At 41.6% G+C, this 27,911-nt stretch overlaps 1 protein-coding gene across 1 annotated transcript in view; it reads right to left on the bottom strand.

The window, feature by feature from the left end:
• The window catches only part of COL22A1 (collagen type XXII alpha 1 chain), a 220,451-nt gene that overhangs the window by 157,854 nt on the left and 34,686 nt on the right, over positions 1 to 27,911 (bottom strand). Inside the window, exons 3-4 of the mRNA XM_063408152.1 lie at positions 23,298 to 23,372; positions 4,878 to 4,989 (exon numbers count right to left, since the gene is read on the bottom strand). Coding sequence (XP_063264222.1) covers positions 4,878 to 4,989; positions 23,298 to 23,372 — 187 coding nt within the window. The remainder of the gene's footprint in view (positions 1 to 4,877; positions 4,990 to 23,297; positions 23,373 to 27,911) is intronic.

Raw genomic sequence — 27,911 nt, 5'->3', positions numbered from 1 at the left:
GATTTGCCATCTCTGGAAATGCTCATTAAAAAGAGTGGATGTGGCACTTGGGGCATGGTTTAGTGGTCAACATGGAAGAGTAGCACAACAGTTGAACTTAATGATCTTATAGGGCCTTTCCAGACTTAATGATTTTATGGTTCTGGACAGCTCAGAGCTGGGAATAGGAATATCATTATGTAAGACTATTTTTCAAAAAGGGTTTTCAGATGTTTAATATCCACAGAAATAACTGGGAGTTAGGTACCTAAACATCCCAGTGAGTCTGGCCACACCTCATCACACAAGGCTGAAAAACAGCCCATCAGGTAGATTTAAACTGACAGAAAGCCATAAAGACCCATTACCTGCCATCCTCAACTGATTTTTAAAGCTGCCAAGGAACCAGCTGCAAGTTCCCAACAGAGAAAGGTTCCATGCCAAAAGCAAATCTGAAGACATTCTCATTGCTTTGAAGATGTGATAAAAGCTGTTTCTGAAGTCACTGGTCCCTGTATCTTTTACAGAGCTGCACTGCTACATAAATAGCAAAAACTTTGTTTAGCAGTTTTAACTTATTTCCTCACTTAAAAATTATCTGCATCTAGAAGTTCAGCTTTACTTGGGGATCCAAGAGCAGAAATTGCTGTCCCCACAAGTGTTTTATGTTCTTTCACACAAGGCTGAATTGAACTGATGATCGATATTGTGGAACTTTGCTGGATGCCTGGTACCTACAGGGAGCATTCTGCCTGCTCCTTGGTCTATAATTCTGACAACAGGATAGATTGCAGAAAAGGCCCTTGTGAAACTCCAAGACAAAAGAATCCCCCAGTGCTGCAGGTTAGTCTAAGAGTCAATTAACTCAACTACAAGGTCAGGAGAATCACAACTCATACAAGGAAAAAAAAAATTAGTAAGAAGGCAGAAAACTCTTTCAACTATTGCTGGTTTTCAATATATAGCAACATTCTCACATGCTTTAATTTGCAATAAGAGCTTTCATCTGTGACAATAAGCACGAGATCCTACATCTATAATAACACTATGGAAAAAATGTTATCATCAGTTCTCATTTCAGACACCAAATGCAACAACATTTAATAGGGTTTTTACATTTGGTGAGGACAAATGTAGTTAATGTACTCGAGCAATTTGACCAATTTTACAACAGCTAAGCCCACTAATATGAAATGTAACCCATAAGATCTGCAAAAGAAGTTGGAGAAAGCCAGCTCATTTAAATATGCTTCACATCACCAGAGGCTCTTAGAATGACAGGAGGAAAATAAAAACAAAAACGGGAAAGGAGAAGGGGAAGGGGAAGGAGGCTACAGAAGGTTGTGTCTCATAAATCCTTGGCACACATTATTTTGACTTCTACTTCAGAAACCTCAGTGATGGAATAGATACATCCTCTCTAGGTAATTTCTTCCTGTCTTTCTCTGTCCTACATGCTGTAAAAAAAAAAAAAAAAAAAAGGAATCTGTCCTAAGTCTCATTTACTGTCACTTAATTTTCCTGAAGCACCTTTTTCTGTAAGAAGCCATGTGAACAACTTGTTCTCCTCTGCTTGCTGCAGTCTTTTCTGTGTTTTTCAGCTCTCCCTACAGTCCTTTACTCTCTACAAGACCAAAAAAGCCTTCAGTCATTCCACCTCCATCATGCTTTATCTCCTTTACCTTGTTATAAATAGGAGACAGTGAGGGACCTCTTGGGATCATCTCATCTAAAGAAGGTTTTCCTTGTGTTTAGATTTCATTGATTTAAATTGTTCCTGTTCCTTCTTGTCCTGTCAATGAATATGACTAAGAAGATTCTGGCTCTGTCTTCTTTGCTTCCTCCCCATCAGATATTAATACACACGGGTAAGATCCTCCCTCACGGAGTCTTCCCTTCTCTAAGCTGAACAAGCTTTTTTGTCTCTCCTCTTCTTAATATGAAATATTTGTTTGGGAAAAGAAAAAATGAAGCTTTCAACAGGTTTCATGTTCAGTGTGGGAGGTTTTGGTGGCTTTTTGTACAATTTCTTCTCTTGGAAGGGGACTAATGATGAGATCAGAGCAGGAGTTCATGGAGAAACCTAAGGCAGGTGACTGAAGTCAAAGCTGATGTAAAGAGACAGAAAAACACACCAAGGTATCATGCCCTAACCAACCCAGGACTCTATATTGGTACACTGTGCCAATATAAAGAGCAAATAGATCCTGACCAGAAGCTTGGCCAAGCATCAGGTAAGCCTGTGAGGTGATAGCCAAGATCATGATCCAGTCAGGCTGGAACCAGGCCAGGCAAGAGAAGACTAAGGATGGACATGGCCAGTGGGAAGGTGTTGGAGGCATGACTAGGAGGTACAGACAGACGACAGAACAAAAGAGTGAGCCAAAATCTTGGCATTAGGCAAGACACCAGTAATGAGAAACAAGCCTGAGCATCCAAAAACAGAAGTCTGCAGCACAGTTTTGGCCAGAAGATCCACTGAGGAGCCATGAACAAGGAGTAGGACAGCCTCAGTTACACGAGGAGTGGGGAAAACCACCAGCCAGATTTTGGGGCCAGTCCTCAGACAGCTGCAGAGACCTGCGAGTCCCTCGGTGATCCTCGACTGAGGCCAAGCTGGGGCTGCTGGGTTTGTTTGCTCACAGATGATGCCTCACCACAAAGAGGAAGAAAATTCATGGTTGTAGGTTACAGATCAGAAGATGGGTAGGCACATTTCCCAGACAGCTAATCTGGCACTTTGTAAAAGTACTATTGCTTGTATAAAAGAATACAAATCCTTTAAGCGGATAATAAAGTGAATTACATATATTGCTTAGTTAATGATTTTGTATCTAATTATGAGATGTTGCTATCAGTTGCTAAACATTGCTGGAGGTTATCTGTGAGCCACAACAGATGTTTTTGTTTGGTTTATTATTCCAGTTATCCGCTTTGTGCAGCTTTACAAGATTTCATTTTCTGTGAGCAATGACCCCATATGCAGCATCTCAGAGCCCTGGCATACAAATGCTAAAATGAACCAAATATGCAAACACCTTCCACGGTGTTATATCCATTTGGGTTCATTCCCAAACCACAGGAGTGTGGAAGTTACAATACAAAAGGATGAAAATGTGAAAGTTCTCCTTTAATTCCATGTTTCAGAATCATTCAAAAGGAATTCTATTAATTTCAATCTACTAATAAAGGATGTTTTACTTCTCATTGTCTGGGTGATAAAATATTCTGCTTATTTTAAAGGCAACAGCAACAACAAATAAATGTGAGTAATCTGAGCAGATGGAAAGCTGTCATAGCTGGTTGGTCTGGCCTCACGGTCTCAGTCTTTCTGAGAAAACAACAGAAACAATAACAAAGTTCTTCAACCCTTACTTTGAAAAAGGATTCAAATGGACAGCCCTCTGTAACCTGTGCTAACTTTCTCCAGTGGTTAATTAGGTTAATCCTCAAAAGTGTACCTTTCTTCCCTGCTGGTTTTTGATGTCAAGTAGCCACTGACTTTCCCATGAGCCTTATTCAAAGAGCCTTTATCAAGCTTTGATTTCCCAGAGGTTCTTATAGAGAATGATCCCTTCAGTTGTTGGCTGCTTCTTAATTTTACCTGTCTACACTGCAGTTCTTGGATTTCTCACCATCACACTTGCTTCACAGATCTTCAAACTTTCATTCACTCCATTCCTACCTACTGAATTACAGAAAATAAGGCTGGACACAGCAGCAGTAGTGACTGAGCTGTGTGATAATGAAGATCAGCAGCTCATACTTGACAGTTCCTGCTTACACCCCAAGAATTGCTCTATTTGTCATAGTCCAGAGATCACAGTGAGACAAAAGAAATAGGTTTATTCCCATCCAAGTGAAATAGGTTTACAGTTTATTCCCATCCACACTCAGACAAGTTATATATATACCAAGTCCAAGATGTCTTTAGTTGGTTGTGCTGAATCAGATCTCTGATCATGGCTCTTTTTACCCTTAGACTTGATATCATTTATTGACTCTAGAGAAAACAGCGTCCCTCTTAGAATATAATTTTTTTCTTTTTTAATTGTACATGAAGAAAGAGAGGAAAGGAAAAAGAGCAAATCAATCCTGTTGGTTCCAGGATGAAAAAAAAAATTGTGAAATCAAGCAAATGCAATTCATAGGACAATCTCAAAAATGCAGTGAGCTAAGAAAAAATAGCTAAAAACAAAATTAAAAATAACAGCCCTCATCCATAAGAAGGAAAAGAAGTCTTATTGATTTTTTTTAAGCTGAAGTTCAAACCAGCACTGAGAAATTTACTGCAAAAGGTGTTAATTATGACAATTCAATCCATGGCTCACAGTTACTCAGTGAAATTATGCACTTACTCTCTTCAAGGCTAATGCTAGCTGGGCTCAAGTGACAACCCCAAGAAACACTTGTGATAGACTGAGACACAACTGGCAGCCTCAGGTCATGAAAGGCTCTGAGGACTGAATTCCTATTGACACAGGATTAAAAGCTGTTCATTCTTCTACAAAGCCAGAATCCGTATTTGCTAACTGGCCACAGCATCTTCCAGCAAGTGTTCTCTTGTGTTTAGCAAATTCAGTGGGAGTGCTACCAAATATTCCCTTTAGAAGCTGTTTATGTAGCCCTAAGTTCTTCTGTGAATGACTTGATACTGCTCCTCAGAACCACTGAGACAGAGCAAACACAACTCATATTCTGCCAGGATGGAGCCTGCAGTTCCTGCTGAGACTCCTGACCGTGTTGTGCATATTCTGTGCCAGATGAACTGGAACAGCTGCTCAAAGCAGAAATATACCTGTAGGTACCAGATAACTACTACAGAGTTAACCTAGAGGAACCAAACAATGCAAGGCAGAGGTTCAGATGAAAATAAAGTGAAAACCCAGAGTACTCACTCAGTTTTCTGAACAACAGGAAAGCTTCCAAGCCGTACATAAGCACTCTGAATACCATCTTCTTTCATTCCAAAAATCTGCTTCACACTGAAGGAGTCCATCAGGTCAAATCCTATCCGTTACAGAAAAAAAACCCAAAAAATACATTAATCAGGCAGTAGGACATGCCTCCAATTGTACTTACATGGATTTCTTAGCCTACAAACAGCACTTGTTTCTGTTGGGAAAAGCCTGAACAAAATTCTGATATGATCTAATCCTCTCAGCCCAAGAAGTCAAAACCAAGCTTAAATTCAAGCTGTCACAGGCTTGAACAGAGTTTTCCAGAAATCAGTAGCTAATTTTTGCATTTCCACAACATCCTGAAAATGCTGTCTAATTCATTAACTCTCATGTAAAAAAAGGAAAAGGTGCAGACTGAAACATTTATTCATAGAATAAGAGAATGTTTTGGGACCTTCAAAGATCATCTAGTTCCAACCCCTCTGCCATGGGCAGGGACACCTTCCCCTAGATCAGATTTTCTTGTCCCCATCCAGCCTGGTCTTGAACACTTCCAGGAATGGGGCATCCACAGCTTCTCAGGGCAACCTGGCCTAGTGTCTCCCCACCCTCATTGTAAAAACTTAATTCTTTATCTCCAATTTAAATCTACCCTCTTTCAGTTTAAAAATCTTGCCCCTTGTCCTGTCACTATGGACATTGGTAAAGGTCTCTTTCTTTTTTGCAAGACCCTTTCATATATTGAAAGGTCATGAGAAAGTCCTCCTGAAACCTTTGCTTCTCCAGGCTGAACAGCCAGGACTTTCTAAAAATTTCTTCACAGCAGAGGTGTTCCAGCCCTCCCATCTTATCCATGGACCTCCACTGTGTATCCACTCCAATGCTCCAGGTCTTTACTGAAAACTTGTCCAAGAAACTTGACCACGTACACTTTTCCTACCATTGCAATACAACTTAGTCCAATCAACTTATCATTATTATGAGCTGTTAATCTTGGTGGAAGACAGTTGCTTAAAGCTTTTGACTTTGTTCCAACAAGGTATTTGTAGTTCAATCTTAACTAAAGATTTAGCTCAATCTTAAAGCTTAACCCATAAGTGAGTCTGCACAGCTCCAGCATCAACATGGTCCCAGCCACAAGGAACACAAGGTTTTGTGACACCAAGTCCCAGGATCTGAAATACACCTGAGGGACAGTGGGGGTACAATGGTGCCACGAATGCCTCCAGTTCCTGGAGGTGCAGAGCTGTGTGGATGCAAACATCCTGCTTTTAGCTCCAAACTGGCTCCACAGATGCAAATCCAAACTGTTCAGCCACTCCCAGAACCAAGCACACTGTGGAGTTAGAGGGAAAGGCACTGTAAAAGGCAGATTGTGAGCAACTGAGCAGACAATATGTGTTTTAATTTTATTCAGGCTATTCCAACATCTTCTCCCCCTCACACATGCACAATTACACATATTAACTCTGGTTTTGTAACTCCAGCACACAAACCTGGTGACATTAAGTGCAGCTTATTTGGATAAATTGCTTTTAAACTATGGCAGTTCTTTCAACTTTGTTCAGTTAGTGAGCTCTTAAAACTTTTCTAGGATAAATAAACACTTTTATGTGATGAAATTAAGCCTGAAGATTCTTGGGTTTCTTAGTTGTCCTCCTAAACCTTTCAGGCTGAAACACAGCGCAGAGCATGAAAAGGCACCAACCTAATGATATTATTCTACACATTTATAGGAACAAATAGTACACCAACCTAGTGATATTATTCTACACATTTACAGAAACAAATAATGATATTATTCTACACATTTATAGGAACGAACTGGCCTGTGAGGGCCAGTACCTAAGCAAATCAAAATTGCAAACAACAAATAAAATGTAAAGCTTCTATCATTTTCTGGACCTTTTTCTGAAGAAATTTCTTCTTCTGAGGAAATATAATCATAATTGTTTGCAAAGACAGAAATGGCTGTCTGGTGCCAAGTTGAGGCCTTTAGTATTACAGTAACTTTCCTGGCTGTCAACAGCTTTTCCTTTTTGTCCACTGTATTTTCAGCTGTTACTGGGCATTTGGGAGGGCAAATAAAGCAGTTAAAGTGCTCCAGGGCCTCATGGCTGCACCTCATAATCACCTCTGCAGCACCTCCAGTGACACATCCCTCTGACACACTGCAATCAGCCACAATTGCAGCTATAAATCAGGGTAAACAGATCCCACCAGAACATGAGAGCTCCCTCCTGGCTGTCACAAACAACACCATGACTTGTCCATACAGCTCATTCCACCCCGCAGTACATATCCTTCATCCACACCAGCCACAGGAACTGAGGGAAGTAATTGAGTGTTGCTGGCAGGGGGAGACCACTCTGACTGGGAAATTGTTAACCATTCACAGGAGAGGAGCTGTGGATGGCTGAGATGCTGCCCAGGTGACATCCTTATGTCCAGTCACCAGAGGCCTCAAGCTGTGAAATCCTGCCCACTTCACAGGTCTTGTAAAGCTCCCTTGCTAAAAATGCACAAGTGCAACACACAGTGGCAAGAAGTTCCTGCCAAGTTTTCCCATCATGAGCTCAGACTCAAAGCTGCTCTTGTTATCTCTGACAACTCAAATGAACGTTCACATCATGAGCAGCTCTGAAGCTGTGCACACTGGTATGCTTTTCCAGTGGAAACAAGAGTCAGATTCAATCTCTTTTTTTTCCCTAAATTTCTTATCAAAATGCACTTTTAAAAGCCTAAATAACACTATGAAACATAAACATGGCTATCAAAACTATTTAGCAAACAGAATTTGGTGTAATGAAAACAAACCACACTCTCACAACATAATCCCATTTACATTTAGGATTGGAAGCACAAAAGTAAATCATGATAGGAAGGGGTTTTTTTTCTTCAGACTATGGATTGGCAAATTAAAAGTTGATTTCTCTATTTTTAATTAATTGATGAATGAGGATGGCTCTTTGGAAGATGTAATGTCGATCAAGGGAAAATTTAAGTCCTTACGTGTGTCGGAGTCCACACTCAAAAGCAAAGGGTTTTTATTTGAATTACACTATTAATTTATTCTGTGCCAAATTTAAACATTGCCCAAACTGATGAGATAACCTCCACTTTTGGGTACTCCATTTACAACCAAAGCCCTTAAATGTAAGGGATACTTTGGCTGCTGAAAGATTTCAACAGAATCACAGAAAGTTTGTCATCAGGCCATACAATAAAAAATTAAGAATTCTGCCAAGAATGAGAAGCATCTCACCTAATTTTAGCTGTCTGAAAAGGAGACATATGATAGATGCAGGTTTCCTCAGTTTCCTTGTAAGTCAGCAGAGAAATTTAGGAGTCCTTAAGACAAACCATCTTAAAGGCAGGCTGAACCCCCACCTGGAGGGCCTCCTTCCTCTCAGCAGAAAGGGAGCTCATACAGAAAGGAATTTTCAGAGTACTGGAGTTGTCTGAGGTCTATTCTGCTTACAGGGAATGCTATCCATTTTGTGAAGGGAGTAAAGCAGAGGTAAAGAGGACAAAAACATAAACAAATCCCACATAACTTATATTCATATTGCCTTATTTGCCATCAGAATTGCAGAGTTTTAAATTTGGCTTGATTAACCAGCTATGATTTTCAAAATCTCTTCTGAAGAACAAACAAACAAACCCAAAATATTGTTATTTGAGCTGAGAAGGTACTCAAGGCAGATTATACAAGTGAAACACACAAAGAAAACACCTAGGCAAGCCTCCAAAGGAATTTGTGAATTAAAGGAACCTCTAAGATTGTTTCAGTTGAAAGACAAGCAAATATATTATCATCACTATTATCACTACTATTAGTATTACTGGTTAGTACTAATATTATTAATGCTATTACTATAATTTTGTTTACTTCATGTGCCTGGAAGCACTTTGCATGGATTATGTTCCCTTGGCTTTAGGAATGGAACTGGGATTGTGAGGGAGACAGCATGAAACTTTTAATTTTGATATTTTAGTCTTGAATTACAATATTAATGTAAAAAATAAGCAATGCTGTGATCATTTCTGCAACATCTGACCAGGACATTTCATCTGGCAGTGTTTGTTCACCAACAATGCAGTAACAACTGTTCCATGAGATCTTTCCCCAGAGAGTTAAATGTGTAACACAGCATTTCTGTGCTGGTGTTACAGCAGAAAAAGTCTGTTCTTTGGTTTTCCCACCACCAAGGAAGCACCACATTGTCAGTACCACAAGGAAAATGAGATGCCACATGTAACTGCCCAGACCTCTCTGCAAGTGAATGAGAAAGAACAGACCTGCCTAAATTAGCAAGGGCAAAGATCCTGTTACCTCTTGCACCATGCCCAAGCAGGGAGAAAGGGTAGGATTTTCCTGCTGCCAGCTGCTTTGATTTAAAAGGTGGCTTTTTGTGGAGCAGGGCAGGTGTGGTTTCCCAATTGGCTCATAAACTGTTTAATCAGTAATGCCATAAACATGGCATTTATTAAGATGCTCTTTGATCTTAAGCCTCTTTCTTCATTAGAGCTTCTAAAACAATATGGGGCCACTGAAACCCTCTAACATGATTACATCTCCTGAAAGCCAGCAGACCCTAGTCCATATTAAAATTAAAACAGTGAGCTGAAAGAGAGGCTCAGATTTGTGACAGCATACTTGGCTTGAAAAGTAATCTCTTCTGCACTGCTCTGCTGATCAAATCAGCCCAATGTCTCACTACTTGAGAGTTATAACTCTTTACAGGAAGCAGCCTGTTTTCCCGAATCAGAAAACACACCCAGATCTTTCTGTTGCAGGGAGAAGATGGCAAAACTTGGCACTGGACAATTTATACATCATCTAACTTTTACATGCAGCCAGGTTTTCTTTTACAGCACCAATGTCCACAGTGCACCCAACTCCTTAAAATATGGCCACAAGGTTATCCAACAGCTCTGTACCCATCCCCTGATCCTACGTTTGTTTCAAGATTATTATCTAGAGGCCCAACTAAAGGGGCCTTGGCTGGTTGCCCTGAATATGGGCCTGGCTGATATTAAAGATTAAGATATGGGCAGCATGGTGGAAGTTGTTGTGCAGGTTGAGATTTTCCTGACTCTCCTGTCTTCACGGAAAAAACAAAACAAAAAACAAAACAAAACAAAACAAACCCAAAAAAAACAAAAAACAAAACAAAACAGAAAACCCACAAGCAAACAAAAACAAACAAAACCAAAACAAAACCACAAACATTAAAAAAACAAACAAACAAACAAACAAAAAAAAAAACCAGAAAAAAAAGAGAGCAAAACATATAAGTTTTAATAGCCAGAAAACACAGCAGTAAGCACATTTGGAAAGGCTTCTCAAAGCAAGACAGAGTCATTGGCTTCTTCTTATTTTGCCCAAAGCAGTTTTCTGAAAAAACTCTCTTTCTTTGTGTTCCCAAGGATCCCAAGGTAACACTCACGGGGAACAACTGGGCTACTTCTAATCGTGAGAGGTTTCGGTGAGACAAAAACTTGGAGAGGAATGTGGGAAATGGTTGAGAAAGGAAAGGCACTGGATATCACAGCCTCAAATGTGGTGTCTGGGATATATTTACTACAGTGGATTGCCAGCCATTAGCACTAATATCAAACAAAGCAGCTTTTTCAGGAAATGCTCTGTCTTGGGTTGAAAAATGTAACCAAATTGAGTATTCTATTTTCAGCTGTTGAAACTGGTTGGTATTGTTCTTTATCTCTTGTAACTCTAGGGGGGAAAGAGGGCGGATGCCTTCTTTAATAGGACAACTGATAATACCAGATAAGGCAGTGTTTCTTATCTCTTTCATCAACTTCGTCTCCCCCTCTGGAGGATATCTTCTGTTAATGGGCCATTAAGGCTCACCAGTGCCATGACACATTACATCATCCCACTGTGAGATGCTCCACCCAGTGGGGAGGAGCCAACCCTTCCCTACTCAGATAAAATAGGGACACAAGGACCCCAGAGCAGCCTGTTTCTACTGGATTCCCAGAGGAAGACTGGGCCCTTTTCTTGAGGATTATCTCTACTCCAGTGGGGTTGTGTTTGTCACTCTAGAAGGACTTACTTTGGACTGCTTCCAACACCCTCGCCAACAGGTTTGCATTCCGACTCTGTCAGTGGTCCTTTGTACTACTGCATTTATCTTATTTTTATTTTTACCTTTCCTGTTGTTTGTTCTTCTCTCTCTGTTAAATGGTATTTCTGACTTGGAGTCTCACTGGTTTTGCTTTCAAACCAGTACATGCTCCTTCCTCTGGTCTTGGTCAAACTCCCACCTGAATTATCGACCTTGTCAATGTATTGATGAAGAATCACCAGTAGCCATGATCAGTTGTCATCACCTGCTGGTTCAATGACACCTCTGAAAACAGCAATCTGTACAGCCTGTGATAAAATAGCTCATGCTGCTTTTACTGAGGGATGATCAATGGCACTGAACTTTATTGTACACCAGAGCAGTGCATGAATTCCTGTGAAAAACAGTAACACCTGGGAGTCTTTCAGCAAATACATGAACTTGTCTAACATCTCTGCACTCTTGAAAGTTAAGTTTTCACAGATTTTCTGTGCCCACAAGGAAGAGACTATATGCCCTCGGTGTCCCTTTTAACACCTCCAGGATGCTCTGCAAGGCTATCACCACTGTGATAGCACTTGCAGTGAAGGAGCCCTAGCTTTTGTTATATTAGTTCATTTCTGTGCTAATATATACTCTAAAAAAAGAGGAAAAAATATGCTGTCATGCCATAAAATAAGGTTACACGGTGTATTTAATGAGAGAGGTCTAGTAATCAGTTATGTCAAGGCAGAGTGTAGATGAGGTTATTGTTTTTTTTCTCCTGTATCTAAACATTTGGCGTTCTTGTCTTCCACAGTGCTCTATGCTGAAAGCAGCTATTTCTGGACAGCCAACGTGTCTCAGTTCAGGGCTGGAGTAGAAGTGTCCAAATCCCAAAGGAGGAACCATTTACTTTATTCATCATGTGTTGCTGTTATTGTTATAGTAGCCATTATCTGCTGCAGTATTTCTGACATTTCTTCCTCCACAGGAAAAGAAATCCTGTCAAGAGCTGAGTGAGTATCAGATTTTAGGCATATTTGTAAGATCTCACTGAAGAATCCATCTCAAAGGATCTTCAACCACATCTAATCTAAGCCTACTTTCTTCCTCTGTGAAACCAATTCCCCATCTGTTTGCCACATGCATTTTTAAAATGTCTCTTTCTAGCTTTCTTCTTAGCCCCCTTCAAGTACTGAAGGTTGCAGGAAGATGTCCCTGGCCTCCTCCTTTCTCCTGGTTGAGCATCCCCACATCTCAGCCCGTCTTTACAGCAGAGGTGTTCTCTGAGCATCTTTGTGGCCTCCTCTGGATTTTCTCCAACAGTTCCACTTCCTTCTTATGCTGGGTACCCCAGAGTTGGATGCAGCACTCCAGAGGGGTCTCACAAGGACAGAATCAAGGAGCAGAATCGCCTCCCTCAACCCACAGGGCTTTGGAGGCAGCCCAGAACATGAGTGGCCTTTTGGACTGCAAGTGCTCATGGCCAAGATATGTTGAGTTTCTCATCCACCAGCAGCCCCATGTCCTTCTCCTCAAGGGCTACAATCAATATCTCTGCCTGGATTTGCTCTTGAGATTGCTCTGATTCATGTGTAGGATCTTGAACATGGCCTTGCTGAACTTCATGAGGTCCAGCCCCACCTCTCCAGGTCTCCCTGGATGCCATCCCTCCTTTCCAGTGTGTGACTGCACTCACAGCTCGGTGTGCTCAGCAAACAAAGCTGAGGGTGCCTCAATCCTACTCTCCATGTCACTAAAAAATGTCAGACAGCATCAGCCCCAGCACCAACCCCAAGGAACACCACTTGCCACTGGTTTCCACTTGGACATTGAGCCATTGACCACGACAGTTTGAATGCCAACCCATCCAATTCCTTATACAAGGGTCCATCTGTCCAAACCATGCCTCTCCAATTTAGAGACAAGCATGGCATGCAGCACAGTGTCAAATGAATTGCACAAGAGCAGGTGCAGCACAGTGTCAAATGAATTGCACAAGAGCAGGTGCATGAGTCTTGCAGCTCACACTGTTTAGACCTATGCCATTGGAAATGTTTGTAAAAAAAACTTTTTCCAACTATCTCTCTGGCTGTCAGAAGAAATTATTTCCAAAGACTTATGAAGGATAAAAGTTCTGTCTTCTTGTCCTGTTTCTTTCACTATTCTACCTCTCCAGCAAGGATGGAAAAAGGAGCAGCTTGTATTTGCATGGGTAATTCATGCCACATTCAGCTCTCCCAGCAGTTTGATTCAGCATCATCAGTCAGCAGTGGTTCCCAGCAATGTACCCCCAAAACATTAAGGACAGCACCTCTGGAGGAACAAACCAGAGATTTATTGGCTGTCCACAAGCCCTGCATGAAGGACTGTAATGATGACTAAATGGGTTGAAGAGGTCATTTAAAAAATTAGTTAGCTAAATTTTACAAAAAGCTTGCAAGGGAATTTTGGAACTATAAAACTGTCCAAAGTCTATAGATTAGAGGCCTCAAGAGTGCTTTAAAGAGGTTCTTGCTATTAACCTTTTTTCCCACTGATGTTCCAGCTGGGATTCAAGCAGCACTTTCTTCTCACCAGACCCCCAGATTCCAGTAGGGAGAGCAGCTAAGAGCTTAAACCAACGATGAGGTTTTGCTAAAGCAGATGGAACAGATCTTCCATGAGCATGAAAGAGGTATCTTCCAGCAAGCCTAGTACCTTCTAGGTCATTCAATAAAGTGGCTTAGAGCACAATTTTAGATGGTCTCAATTTTATAAAATGTATATATCAGATTTACCCCCGGTACACGATGCCACTACTCAGGCTGAGGGTTTACTGATCCTGGTTTGCTCACTCTCCATCACAGCACTAGAAGACACAATTCATATTTTTCCTTGGCCCCAGGAAAGGAACAAGCCACAAGAGTCCCATGCAGACCACAAAAAGAATTTGATCTCAGCTCGAGCACCAATCCACATTTGGGATTATGAGGAGCAGAAATCTTGCTTGAGGTATAGTATACAATGGAGTTATACTTCCAAAAGAAGCAATCTTCCAGAGGCAGTGAGGCAGGTGAGCAGGCAGTCACTGGACTGAAATCTGGGGCCACTCTTTCAGAAATACCAGTCTAAAGTTTCAGCCAAAACAGAGGGGAAAAATACAGCACTTGGTATCTTTACACAGGAAAGAAAAGATAACACTTCAGGAAAGATAAAACACATATAATCCAGTAAGAAAATTTTGAAAACGATACAGTATGAGAGAGTATTGAAAAACAGAAGCAAGTAAGGGAATACACAATTCTAGCCACCCTACCTTGTGTAAAGGCTGCAATCCAACCCCCAGCCTGCTGTAAAAATAGGAAATAAATTCATGTACACAGCAGCTGCCCCTGAGGCAGCACCTTTCAACACCTGATCCCATGTTAATAACACACCACTTTGTAATGGATTGTTCTGTTTATCTACATCTGTCCCCTGCTCTCTCTTACTGTTTTCCCTCTTCAGTTTTCAAACAGTTGCAAGTGGCATATTGAACAACACTGAAAGCTGGTTTTGACACTGAACTCTGCCTCATTACTGAAGGCCTTCCTTGTGTTGAAGTCCTCTCCATTTTCTCAGTAATGGACACTCGGCTTGGTGCCACAGGCCCTCTTTCAGCTCCTTCCTGCTCCAGTGATTTACAAGATTAAACAGGAGTTCATTACTCCTTTGATGTCTTTTGTGTGCCAGCCAGGCTTGCACCAGCTGAATTTACCTGAGACTAGTTGTATTAGGTTGTGGTTTTAATTAGTTTCTCTGTTTTGAAGGCCTCTTTTGAGTTCCTCAGGTGTCAAGGTGCTCTGTGTTCCTCCAGAAAACCATAAAATGGCTCATCTGGAAAGTCATCCCTTGGGATGGCAGTGGGGAAGGGAGGACCTCGGAACAAGCAAGCAGTATTACTTTTAAGGTAAGAAAATATATTTAAGGTAAAACATCTTTCTAAGACCTGCTAGATTCTCCTTGCAATGCTGTTTGTGCTATAAGAAAACTCAACTAATAGACTGTTCATGAAAATAAAAATATTCCCATTAATTTCAGATGTTATGAACAAGGCCTAATGTTAAAGCAGGTAGGGACTGTTCTTTAGGAGACTGTCATGGTTGCTTATGTCAGGTGACCAGCACAAAACAGATTAGACCTACCAATACCCCAAAACCTGGCCACAGCAGCCATCAGAGAGAATTCTCATCAGACAGACTAATCTAACTCCAAGAATTAGGAGTATTTTGTTAAGATTCTGTATATGCCTTCTTGCCCTCATGTGTCCACAATAACCAGAAAGCTTGCACTGATGAAAAATCCAGGGGATGGTTTCTGAAGGAGAATTAATCGAAAATATTTGGACTGAGAAATATCAAAAAGTATATCACAGTTAGACAACCTATTAGTCTTTTTATACCCAAAGGATTGGTTGCTTCTTGGGCTATGAACAGGCAAAATTGAATTTATTTCCTTTTCATCAATCTCAAATGCACTGGAATAAGAAAACTACCTGGACTGTTTAACTTCTGGGAGAAAGCAAATACTACCAGTCAAAGAATCACTTTCATGTGCATGATTAAGCTTTGTTAAACCTTCTGTGAGAATGCAGATGTCAGAATTTATCACTGCTGGTACTCAGACCAGAGAAAGGCTTTCACAGGGACTGCTCTGCTGTTACCAGTTAACTTCCTGCAGAAGCACATTTTAAAGTAAATTCAGCTCTCCTCTTCCATATTTCCTGACATTTTTGAGAAGGTCCACCAGGCTACCTGCTCCAGCACAGACCTGATGTTGTCAGGTCATTCACTGTGTCTGGAATCCATCCAGATCCATGGCCTTGTGTAACAGCTACATCTCTGACCACATTAAAAAAAAAAAAAAATAATTTAAAACATGTTTTTTTCTGATACTGAGAACTCACCCCAGCTCTGTTGGTGTCAGCCTGGTTGTGCATACTTTAGAGGATGCTCTAATATTTCCAGGCTCCTAATCCCAATGCACACTTTGGTGACTCCCTACTCCCTGTTGGGGTGACTGTACATTTTCACTTGCCAATTCTTTTGTTTTCTGTAGAAGGGAAATTTCTTGGCACACAAGTCCTAAAGAAACCAAGGTCCCCATGCTGGATAACTGGTGGGTCTGGACATGGCATGCCCAGGTTAGAGCCAGCCCACAGGACTGCAGTGGCTATGCTTAGAAGTCACAGATGATTTAGTGGTGATTATTTGCCTGCTTGACCTGTTGTGTTTTTTAAGAGTTACTGGATATTAACTCTTAAAACAAAAGTAAACCATGTGTCAACCTCTGAAAAACTTGAAAGACCTTTTAAATGCAGTGATCTAGGCTATAATGTTGAAATTAACTACTTCACAGTTGAATGGTAAAATCATAAAATTATTAAGGTTGAGAAGATCTCTAAGACTGAGTCCAACTATTAATCTAACACTGCCAGGTTCATCACCAAACCATGTCCCCAGATGCCACACCTACATGTCTTTAGAATGCTTCCAGGGATGGTGATTCCAACAGTTCCCTGGTCAGCCGGTTCCAATGCTTGATCATCCTATCAGTGAAGATATTTTCCCTAATATCCAAAACAAAACTTCCCCTGGCACAACTTGAGGCCATTTCCTCTGCTCACTTGTTACCTGGCATGAGAGACCGAGCCCCAGCTCACCACACCCTCCTCTCGGGGAGTAGAAAGCAATAAGGTCCCTCCTGAGCCTCTTTTCCCAGGCTAAACACCCCCAGTTCCCTCAGCTGCTCTTCAGAAGACTTGTACATAGACTCCTAAAAAATGAGCCAACAGGACTTCAATAATATCACCTGCACTGCAGGTACCTCGTCCACCAGCCCAGAGAACAAATCCACCTCACAGCACAAGTCCAGCCATTTTCTCCAGCTCACAGGAGACTCACATAACTCCTGTGACTACAGTCACAGGTCGGCTCTTCCTCTCCCTGTTTGCTTCTCGGGAGTTTCAGCCACTATTGCCAAATGTCTGTATGTCAGGAGCTCAGTTTCCAATTCAGCTCAGACCAATTTCACATTTTCTGGGGCACTTCCTAGAGAAAATGTAGGGGCAGGAGGAAATAACAAGCCCTGAGCCCTATCCTATGCCTAGTGATGGGCCACTGAAAAACACGAGAGCACAGCAAAGCTTCATCCTTCTGCCCCATCTCTCACAAAGGTCACAGCTGTTTCCAGTCCTGCCTGTGTGTGCATAACCCTGAGGATGGAGAGGAGAGTGGTGGTGTCAGCACCAACACCCAGCTCCACCAGCACTGCACACAGGCAGTCTCTGCTGGGGACCGCTGTGTCTGGTCACCCACTGTCCCAAGGCTGTGATCCCTCACAAATCTCTGCAGTTATTCATGGACTATTCCCTGGCCTCTGGAGGCTTCCCAAGGAAACTGCCAAGTGCAAACGGAGGGCATAATGCCTGTCACACAGGCACCACAAATACACTTTTTCCCCCAGGAGGACACTGGTTGAATGCGCTCGTTCTGCAGGGCCAGCAGCCTGGACACTCCTGTTTTCTCATGCTACCACCTGATTTAATGGGCAAATATAAATAGTCCCAGCTAGAGAGTCACTGGCATCTCTGGAATGTGAACTCTGTGCTGCAAACCACGGGAACTGGAGACACACTGACAGCTAAACACGGCCACTGCAGTCTGTAATTGTAGGGGACTAGTTTTATAACCAGTGCCTGCATCTTTAAGTGCCCAAACACTCTCTATAGAGTGACAGAAAAACACACAGGTCATAAATGTTTTGGAATTTTGGTCATTTCACATGGAGGTTTTGGAGACAGGGAAGAGAGCTGGCGGCTGAGGTTGGTCTGTGGTACAACCCATAATGCAGTTTCTGCTGTTCACACACACAATCTGTAGGACTGCATAGGAGTTGAAGTCAGGGCTTTCATGTTGCTCCCTTGCCCCATTAACACCATCCATTGTGGGATGTTTGATGCCATGGTCTGGTTGGAACTGCCCTTCCCCAGTTTTTGGGGTTTTTTTTTTAGCACCCTGTGGAAATCACTTCAGGCCTTTCTTTACTCCCATGGCAGAGTCCCCTGAAAGCAGCAGCCAGTATCTGTTGAGGAGCATTACCTCCTGTGGTAATGTTCAGGACTAGAGCTCAGTTCATTCTTAATTCTAGGCTTCATCCAGATTTCTGCAAGCAAATCCCATGTCCAGCAGGTCTAGTCTAAAATACAATTAATTCAAATGTGAAGTCTTTAAGCTTCAAGAAGTATAATTCATTCTAAATTACATTCATATGTAGCTTTGATGCAATATTATGGCTCCTAAAAATACACAAAGGTCACATCTGCAGGATGCAAAATATTACTATTGTATTTTTCTGGGTAGTCATGTCCCTGTCTTAAATGCTAATGGAATGAAAAAGACAATTCAGCATAATAAGAGGTATTAAACACAATAACAGGGGGAGGGGGTGTTACTGAGTATTTTCAGGCAGAAAAGTTAAACCCTCTTTTTTCTTTATTTCTTTTTGAAAAACCCAACTGAAACATAGTACCCACAAGAATGCTCTTAGGACTTTGTTTAAACCATTATTAAGCATTAGTTTTAAATATCAGACTTCCTGGAAGGTGAAGTGATAGTCTAAGCAGATTCCTTGCTTTTTTTCAAAATTCCCTGTTGATTTCTAATGCATTCAGCAATATATTCAGGGTTATACTCTGAATTCATGTTATGTACTGTTAAGCAGCAGATGCTGCTTTATTTCACTGACAAAATTTTATCAGTACTAGGTAGAGTAAAGGTGCCTATATATTCTTGCTCATGCAACCCTATTTCAGTGTAGCAGCCCTTCCTGAATGCTACAGCTGGAGATTTCTTATTTAAATGCTTTAAGACCAGAGGGTCATAGAGTACAAACCTCTGCTCTAAGAGAACTCAGGACTATCCATCACTTTGTTTGTCTCCATTAGTACTACTTCACCTCTTGTCCCAGTGTTTCCTATCTCTGACAGCTTCAAGTTGTCTTCTGATGTCTTGAATGTATGTCTTAAACAGCTGATAGTCATTTCCTATTGCTGCCTTTGTCCTTCAGCTTGAGTGGTTCCCCTATCTCCCTCCTGCTGTTCTCCTGATCTGTTAACAGACAGCCACATTATCTCCCCTTTCCACCTGCATGCTGCAAGATTAACCAAACCCAGGATTTTAATTGCCTCTCTCTGGCTCCTGAACACACCAAGAGCTCCTCTAGGCTGAATCCATATTTCCTGAGCTAAGGAGGTCTGAGCAAACTTTTCTAGATGAGCAGTAACCAAAAGTCCTGTCCAATCTCAGGAATTCTTCCCTTCTCTATCTTGTCCAGTAATTACCTTTGCATTTTCCCCAGTCCTACAGGACTGTGACAAACATCTGCTGACTAAGACCCCATCAGTTCCCACAGGAAGAGTTTATAGTCCTGATATTGATCCATACCTACCAAAACAGGCCGTTTAAACTGACCAAGTTAGTTGGAAAAAAATCCCTGGGTTCTGGAGCCATTGATCTCAATTCATAGAGTGGAAACTCAGGGGAGATTACACCTAAAACTAGACCCTGAGGGACTTCATCACTGCCTACACTCCACCTTGTTACTCCCTTTTTTAGAAACTCCATGATTGTCTCCTGGCCAGGCAGTTTCTGGCTCACTTTACATTTATTAATCTCTACCCCTTTCTCACTTAATCAGCGACCTTCAATGCAGTATTCAACAAAAGCAGATAAATGAGATTTACTTAGTCCTGTTTGCCTAGAGAAAAGAAATCATCTGTCTTTTAAAAGGAAAATATCAGTTTAGAGCATTGGCTCTCTTCCAGATCACAATGGGGCTTTTGATGCAGTTACTTGATTCTGTATGGAGCCACTCTCACTACCCTCACTCCTGTTCTCAACCTCTGACTTAACAAAATCCCATCAATTTTCCACCTCAGACACAGCACTGTTTCCCTTTATCTCAATTTCCTCCTTTTATAGCTCATTTTATGGTTTAGCTTCTATTTTTAGTTCTGCTGATACAGAATGACTCAATTCATCCACTTAAATGCAAACACAGAACTAAATGTAGCAGGTCATGATGTAACTTGTGTGCAGGTAGTGTAGGCAAGAAAGGGCTGGAATTGGTGACACCTTGTGTGAAACAATTGTCTGTGCCTTCTGCTGCTGCATTTCACCCAATAAAAATATAAGAAAAAGAAAATCCTCAGAAAAATTTTTGCCACTGTGACCCTCAGTTCTGAGGTCTTGTCCCTCTCTGAGAGAGAAAAAGGTGTTAAATCTAAGATTTTAAATACTCTTTTCCCTGTCCCCAAAACGAGATTTATTGCAACTTCCACTCTATGAGACTGCACTTTGTGTCCATCTACAAACAAGTTTGTGCGAGATATAGCTTTGAAATTCTGTGTTAGGAGCTTGTTGGGCAAGGAGTAACTCTGGTTCCTAGTGGAGCAGAAGGTACAAGTGTTAACTTAAAATCCTTGCACACATGAGGAACTGGGTGACTGCTCCTCAGTGCAGGAGAAGGGAATCCAGGACACCTCACCCCTGATAAGTAACAGCTGTGTTAATTACACAATACAGCCTCGTCCCTGATGAGTCACAGCTACAGCCAATAAAGGTAAGTGTGATAAAAGGGAGTGGGTTTGCAGAGAAGGGAGGATTGTGGAGGAGGAACCTTGAGAAAGAGGGAATGAGAGGCTCAAGAAGGAGGAGGAGGATCCTGGGGAGAGAGAATCACTGTTTTGAGGTCAGTCTGGGGCTGCAGTCAGAGCCTGTTGTTGGAACCTGCAGCCACAGTCTAGCTGGGTAAAGCCTGCAGTCAGAGGCTGCAAGGGAAACCTCCAGTAGGAACTTGCTGCAGCCAGGGTCAATGAATGGTTGGAGTCAGGATGGCTGAGCTGTAAAGAGGAATAAACCAGGACCTTTTTCATGCTGTGATAAACAAGAAGTCTGTGTCTGGGCTCATTTCTACCCTCTAACAAGAGGGCTGCTGCAACACCTCAGTGTTGTTACCCACAAACATCCCAGAGCTGAACCTCCCTTACCAATGAGAGGGAGCAGGACACAGGCTGTGCCCCAAAGCTGAAGTGCAGTCCCCTTTGGGGTGGAACACAAAAGCCTTTTAGCACAGCACATCCTTTTGGAATGGGAAGCACAGCATAGCGGGCCAACTAAAATCTTCCAGTTTTGCTGGAAGAAGGCAATGTTCTTCTGTTGCAATCAGACCCAGCAGCCCAAAGCCTTCAAAAAGTGCCATGGAGTAAGTAAGGAGCACATAAGGAGTGGAACAGCACTTTGATTTTTATATGATCCATCTCCAGCAGCACAACAACCTTTAGCAGACCCAGGTTATCTGTTCCACTTTTTCCAGGAAGGAGGCACACAATTTCCTGATCACTAGTAACAGTAAATAACTAAATTTTCCACCATATTGGAACAATCAGGAGCCTTCTGCAATCTTTCGTATTGCTGGTGAGGGCCTGAAGTTGTCACTTTTCATTAAATACTGTAACTAACCTGTTGTTAAGACACTGAGTGCAATGGTAAACATTTACAGTGAAGAGACATCCCTTAGGCCAAATAAATGACAGCCCTGAATGTTCAGCCTGACCAAATGCTGCAAAAAAAATAATTTCTGCTGCAGAATTCCCTAACATAGTGAAGAAAAAAAAAATCACTGATACTGGCCTAACTAGAACAGTTGCCCAGAGGATCTGTGAAGTATCCATCTTTGGAGAAGCTGAAAACTCAATTATACAAGGTCCTGAGACATCTAATCTAACTTGAAAATGGGCCCAATTTTGAAGGAGACCCTGTTTTGAGTGGGAGGTTGGACTAGATGGTTTCCATAGGACCCTTCCAACCTGAACTAATATACAGATCTAAGAGAGCAAAGTCATCTTTTATGTTAATATGCTGAATATTGACTTCTTTCCTAGGAGGGAAGTGGGACTTGAAGACAGAAGGAAAAAATACTACAGAAGAGCCTAAGTCTCTCTCTCTCTCTCTCTCTATATATATTTATATCTATATATTACTGCATATAGGCATGTACACCTAACTGTATCCAAAACCTCTGTGCCAGATCTGAATTGGGATTCCTCTGGTACATTACTCAACAAAAGCTTTGTTTTAGAAGTCAAATAAAAACATGAAGTCTAATAGTTAGCCTTGAATCAAAATCCAGATATATGAACTGGAAACAGGAATGCACTTTTAGATGCATTCTTCTGGAAAGAATCACATAGAAGATGATCATCTGAGGAGGGACACAACCCTCCTACTCATTTTGAGCAGCAGCTTTCACTGCAGATATGTTCATTCAGAATCAGTAGGGCTGAGTTGCCCTAAGGTTTGCCCAGCCCAGAGACAGGAGGACTTTCAGGACAGGTTAATGCAAAACCCAGCAACACATAGCAGTTCAAAATAGGTGTTTGGGGATAAACTGCTTGGGTCTAATGATCATAAAAGTTGTAACCATCCAACATTATCACAGGCTCAGATGTAATCAGACTGCAGCCAAAATAAGCTGCCCACTGTCTGAGCTGGTATTTTGTGCAGGCAGTGAAAAGCCTCCAATGAAGAAATACCGAGTGAGTAGCAAAGCTGTCAAACACTGAGCATTTCTTTTCATAATCAAGCTGCAGAAGAACCTTCAGCCTCCCACTGCAGTGACTTATGTCCTTGGGTCAGTCGCAATTATTCCCAATGCAACCTTGATGGGCATCTTTTCTCTGCCAACTGCTCAAGCAGTCTTGGGAGGCTAGAAAAGAGGCACAGTCCATGTAAATATCTGACATTAAGTCCTTCAGCTGGCTGAAGAGATATATCAGACCTCACAGAAAAACAGAGCTATCGCCAGGCTGTATATCCCCTTGATCTCTCACCAGTGCTTCAGAAAATCTTTTATTTATATAAATGCACACATAAACCTTTCTCCAGTGGTAATTACCACTGTGCTTGGATTTCCACAACAATCACAGATCAAATAAATGGATATTAAAACTCACTAAGTGTGGAGTGGTAAGAAAAAATGATCTCCAAGACTTATTGCACTTGTCTAGCTACTCCACTAAGCTCCACTGGCTTTTTAATTTGATGCCATATCAAAAGAAAGTTTGTGATTCATTTGGTGTTGGCTGTCAACAGATAACTCATTTGGAACCTCACAGTTTCTAATACAGTTCTTCACCATTGAACATGTGTTGGAATAAGAGAATTTCATCTAGGAATGGTGTAATGAATCAGAGCATCACACAAGAAATGTACAGTTATACTATTTCAGTTCCCTGAGGGACAGCAGAAAAGTGTCTGCTTACCTGGAATCTCATCAGTCCCCCCATTGGTGTGTTTGAACCGGTCTCCTTCCACGTGGACATTTGGGCACAGGACATCTGAAAAGCAAAAGAACCAGTACAAAATTATCCCAAGGAAACACATTATTTTGGAAGCTGCAGAACTAACAAAGACTGATCTTCTGGGTTTTGTCCAGGCTCTGCACATCCTGAGTACTCTTCCTCTCCCCTATAGCCTAACTTCATGATGGACAAGAGACCCAGTACACTATGTCTGGTTTTGAGACACTATTTTCTGCCTGACCAGACAGGAAGACAGAAGAGATGAACTGAGCCTTTCCATCAGCTGGGACAACACTCTGGGTTTGTGACTTTCTCCTGTCTGTAAATCTGCATGAAAGGCACAAAAAAACCTTAAGAAAAGTCAGAATGGGCTTCCACTCTCAGCTTGGCTGGAAGGGAAGTTCTGAAAGGCCAGCTGACATTGGGGTTCTGCCCAAAGTTTTCAGAAAGGACAGCTCCTGCTCCAGAAAACCTCTCTGAGTTTGCTCAAGCAAAAGTTGGAGCTAAATGACTAAAACCTCGAAGAGTATTCACTCTTATACACAGGTTTTAAAAAGTCATGAAAATACCCAGCCTTTGTCACCCATTTCTCGTGCTCCCAATTAGTGTCAACACAATTGGAAAGAAATGCTTTTCACAGAGAAAAAGTACGTATCCACCCCTTTCCTGCCAAACCTTTGAAATAACTTTATTTATGCTTTCTTTTCCCAGATCAATAGGTTATTGCACACTTGTAAACAATGGGGACAGGTAGCATCAGTTTAATGAGAAGAACTGGTAGAGGTATTGGGTCTGCATATGTTCAATATTATAACAATAACAAAAACAACAGTAACAATAGTAACAACAATAATAAATATATATCGTCACATGTATCATATTGGAATTATTAGAACAGGTCCAGAGGAGGTCCATAAAGATGATCTGAGGCCTGGAGCACCTCTCCTGTGAAAACAGGCTGAGATAGCTGGGGTTGTTCAGCCTGGAGAAGGGAAAGCTCCAGGAAAACCTTATAGTACCTACCACTAATTAAGAGGGATTTTCAAAAATTGTGGAAGGGACCTTACACATGGGCAGATAGTGACAGAGACAATCTGTTGTTACCTCTTAAAGAACTGTAGCCTCACTTATGCCTTTATTTTACAAATGTCCTGTGCTCTTTTTGGCTCTTCCCCACCTGCCTGCATCTAAGGAATGAGCATAAATAGCTGGCAAGGGAAAGAAGTTAATAGCAATGCTCTCTTTCCAGTGACTTTCCAGCCACAAAATAATTCACAGAGGCTCTAACAAGGTAGGTACTTTCCCATCCCAGTTATTAGCACAGTTTTATGTGTCCAAAGGAGCAGAGTGCTGGACTGACAGCACATCCATCAGTCCCAAGGAGCCACCAGGTCTCATTGCCACACCCAGGGCTGCGCTGTTGGGAAGGCAAGACAAAAGCTGCCCTCCTTCTCTTGGAGCCTTTCTATGAAATCCCTGACACAGGTGAACATTTTAGTATCAAAGAGCATTTATGCCCATTTTTTTCTGCTACTGCCAGGCAAAACTCTGAGCAAACACTTGTGATGCTCAGAGGATTTGCAGCAATGAGCACCACTGAAAATGGCAGACAGTAACAAAACCTGCACTGCAGCTAAGGCTCTGCTAATTTGTGAATCTTTACAGATTTACAGAAGAGAATGTGCAGCAGACTAACATGAGCTTTCAGCCTCTACTCCTTGTTACATGTAGTGCTTGCAGTTGCCTTTAAACATGTATTGTTTAAAACTTCCTTGTTGTCTGCAACCTTATATAATATTTTGTCAATCACTTGCTTTAGCCAAATTTTTTATCAGAAAAGATTTTGCATTTATATCCATAGGGTTCATGGAAATTTTTAATTGCACCAGAAGTGCTAAATACGCCTTTACAGTTGCACCAGGAATGATGACTTTCCCACTGACACCTGCTACATGAGATCAGTCAGCTTTTAATCCATTGTAGAGTGCTACTTCTTAATGCAAATACAATTCAATACATAAGAACAATGCCTAAGAAAAAATGTACTTTGTTAAAGAACAAATGTACTTCATCAAGGTAGTTACCATATCAACCAAACTGTAACTCCACAGAAGAAAATTAGTTTTGTTAGAGATGACCTCTTTCTCATAAAATTAAAATTCTCCAATAGGGGTACATAATAATTCCTGTTCTGTAATACTTTATTCACTGGCTTCAACATCAAATACTACTTTTTTGTGAGTAAGATGAGGAAAATTGCTCTATAGACCATTTTTCAGTTTCTAATAGCCTTACATTATCATTTCAAAGGCCCTTAATTAGAGGGACTAGGAAGCTCTATGTATGTAAATTTGCAGATGACACCAAGCTGAGTGATGCTGTTGCCACACCTGAAGGATGGGGCCATCCAGAGGGACCTGGACAAGCTGGAGAGGTGGCTCATGGAAATCTCCTCGGGTTTAACAAGGTGCTGGTGCTGCACTTGGGCTGGGGCAACCCCCAGTACCCCTCCAGGCTGGGGAACAAAGGGACTGAGAGCAGCCCTGCCCAGAAGGACCTGAGGGTGCAGCTGGGTGAGAGGCTGGACAGGAGATGTGCACTGGCAGCCCAGGAATCCCCTGTGTCCTTGGTTTGTACGAGCTTGTTGAAGGAAGCATTTCTGAAAGCAATTTCACTGCAGATCCCCTCCTTTTCTGTAAGCAAATCATACTGACATCTGTTTGATGAGAAGGGACTTCACCCTCACTTTTAAACATAATTTTTTTAGAACCTTTCCTATGGAAAAAAGTCTCAAAGCCTTCAAACATTTTAAAAGAAAGAGACAATATGTCTTACAGAGTACATGTTCTGCAAAGAGATATGTCAGAAGAACGTGTTGGCTCAGGAACATTCACTAAAATAACATTAAATAACCTATTGTCATTAAAATCTAACAATAGAGCTGCAAGTTTGGAAAAGAAGAGTGATCTGATTATTTGAGTCTCTTTGCCTCCAAGCCATTTCAAAAGACATTCAAGGAAATGGGATAGAAAACAAAGGGGAAAACAAAAGAGAGTGAGAAAGGTGTGGCGAGAAAAGCAGGTGGGTGGAGAAGGGAGGAAGGAGGGAAGAGGGGAAGGGAAGGGAAGGGAAGGGAAGGGAAGGGAAGGGAAGGGAAGGGAAGGGAAGGGAAGGGAAGGGAAGGGAAGGGAAGGGAAGGGAAGGGAAGGGAAGGGAAGGGAAGGGAAGGGAAGGGAAGGGAAGGGAAGGGAAGGGAAGGGAAGGGAAATAGCAGTATTGTGTCTGTTATAGCAATTCCTGGCCAGGAATGCTGTGATTCTGCTGCCCCTTTAGGACTTTCTTTAGAGAAAATTTCCCTGTAAAAGGACAAACACAAATCCCCGTTGCCAGCTTTCCATCCTTGTGTCCATAGGACTCTGCTGCAACAGTTTATTAATTTTCATTTTAATTCTTTCAAGGATAAGCAAGCCCTCAGCTGCCAAGGGCTCCTCTGGGGACTTGTGTATAATGAATGCTGAACATGTGTAGCTGTCAAGTTCCACAAGAATAAAGTGGAGAGGTGAGAATAGAAACACAAGAAGGTTAAAGCAAACATTATTTATTACCATGTTTCTTTTTTGTTTTGTTTTGTTTTGTTTCTTTTCAGACTGAGAATTTCAGGATTACAGAATCTCAGATGCACCCAGTGCATTGGCAGAGACTCAGACACTCTGAATGTCCATCATTATTCCTTTCCTACAAGGGAAATTCTCTAGTTTCTCTCAAAAGGTGTGATACTCCCAACCCAAATATCTGAGTTGTCTCATCCCCTGGCATTGAAGTTTAGCCCCTCGTAATCCTATCCATGAATGAGACAATGCAGGGCAAATGAAGGCTTCCCTAGAAGTTGTCTCCCAAAACTTTAGACCAGACAGCCTCATAAGAAAGAGGAATTTGGGTTAAGGGGTGGGTGGGTTTCATATTCTTATGTACATAGGATTGCAATTTTTTTTCTACATTGAAATAATTTTCCCATTGAAGATTGCACTTAAAGGGGAAGGGGCCTGGTGAGATTTTTTTTCTTAAAGTCAAGACTATTTCATGAAAGCAGTTTCTCAGAGGAGCTTTCCCAGAGCCCATTAGCTCTGTTCTTTAATTACACAGGCGGTTCTCTGTGCAGCAGTTCCTCCAGCACATTTAATTCCCTGCAGTCAGCTGATGACTCCTATATATAGTACTACCTTTATTTGTTCTTTTCTTTTCTTGTATAAAACATTGCACATAGACCATTTTAAAACCTCCAATTTTAAGGGTTTTTTTTCCCCCCACACTTTAAAAAATGCTTCTTTTGGAAGAACACCTCCACTCTCTACCCATATAAACCAAATATTTTTTGGCAAATGTTTGTTGTCAGATATTCTTTTCCTGCAAATGAACCACTCCATAAAATGCCACCCACCATGGAAACAAATTTATAAGGGAAAATGTGGCATTTTTTCAGCTACAGTGGCAGGCAGCCGTGACAATGTAATGATACTGCAATCGTGTCTGTACTAACATTATAATTTGTAACAAGGTGTAGGTACAACAGAGCAT

Source organism: Prinia subflava, chromosome 1, assembly GCF_021018805.1.
Source record: "Prinia subflava isolate CZ2003 ecotype Zambia chromosome 1, Cam_Psub_1.2, whole genome shotgun sequence".
NCBI classification, from domain to species: Eukaryota; Metazoa; Chordata; class Aves; order Passeriformes; family Cisticolidae; genus Prinia; species Prinia subflava.
The sequence above is the reverse complement of the archived record's forward strand: the minus strand, read 5'-3'. Positions and strand labels throughout refer to the sequence as shown.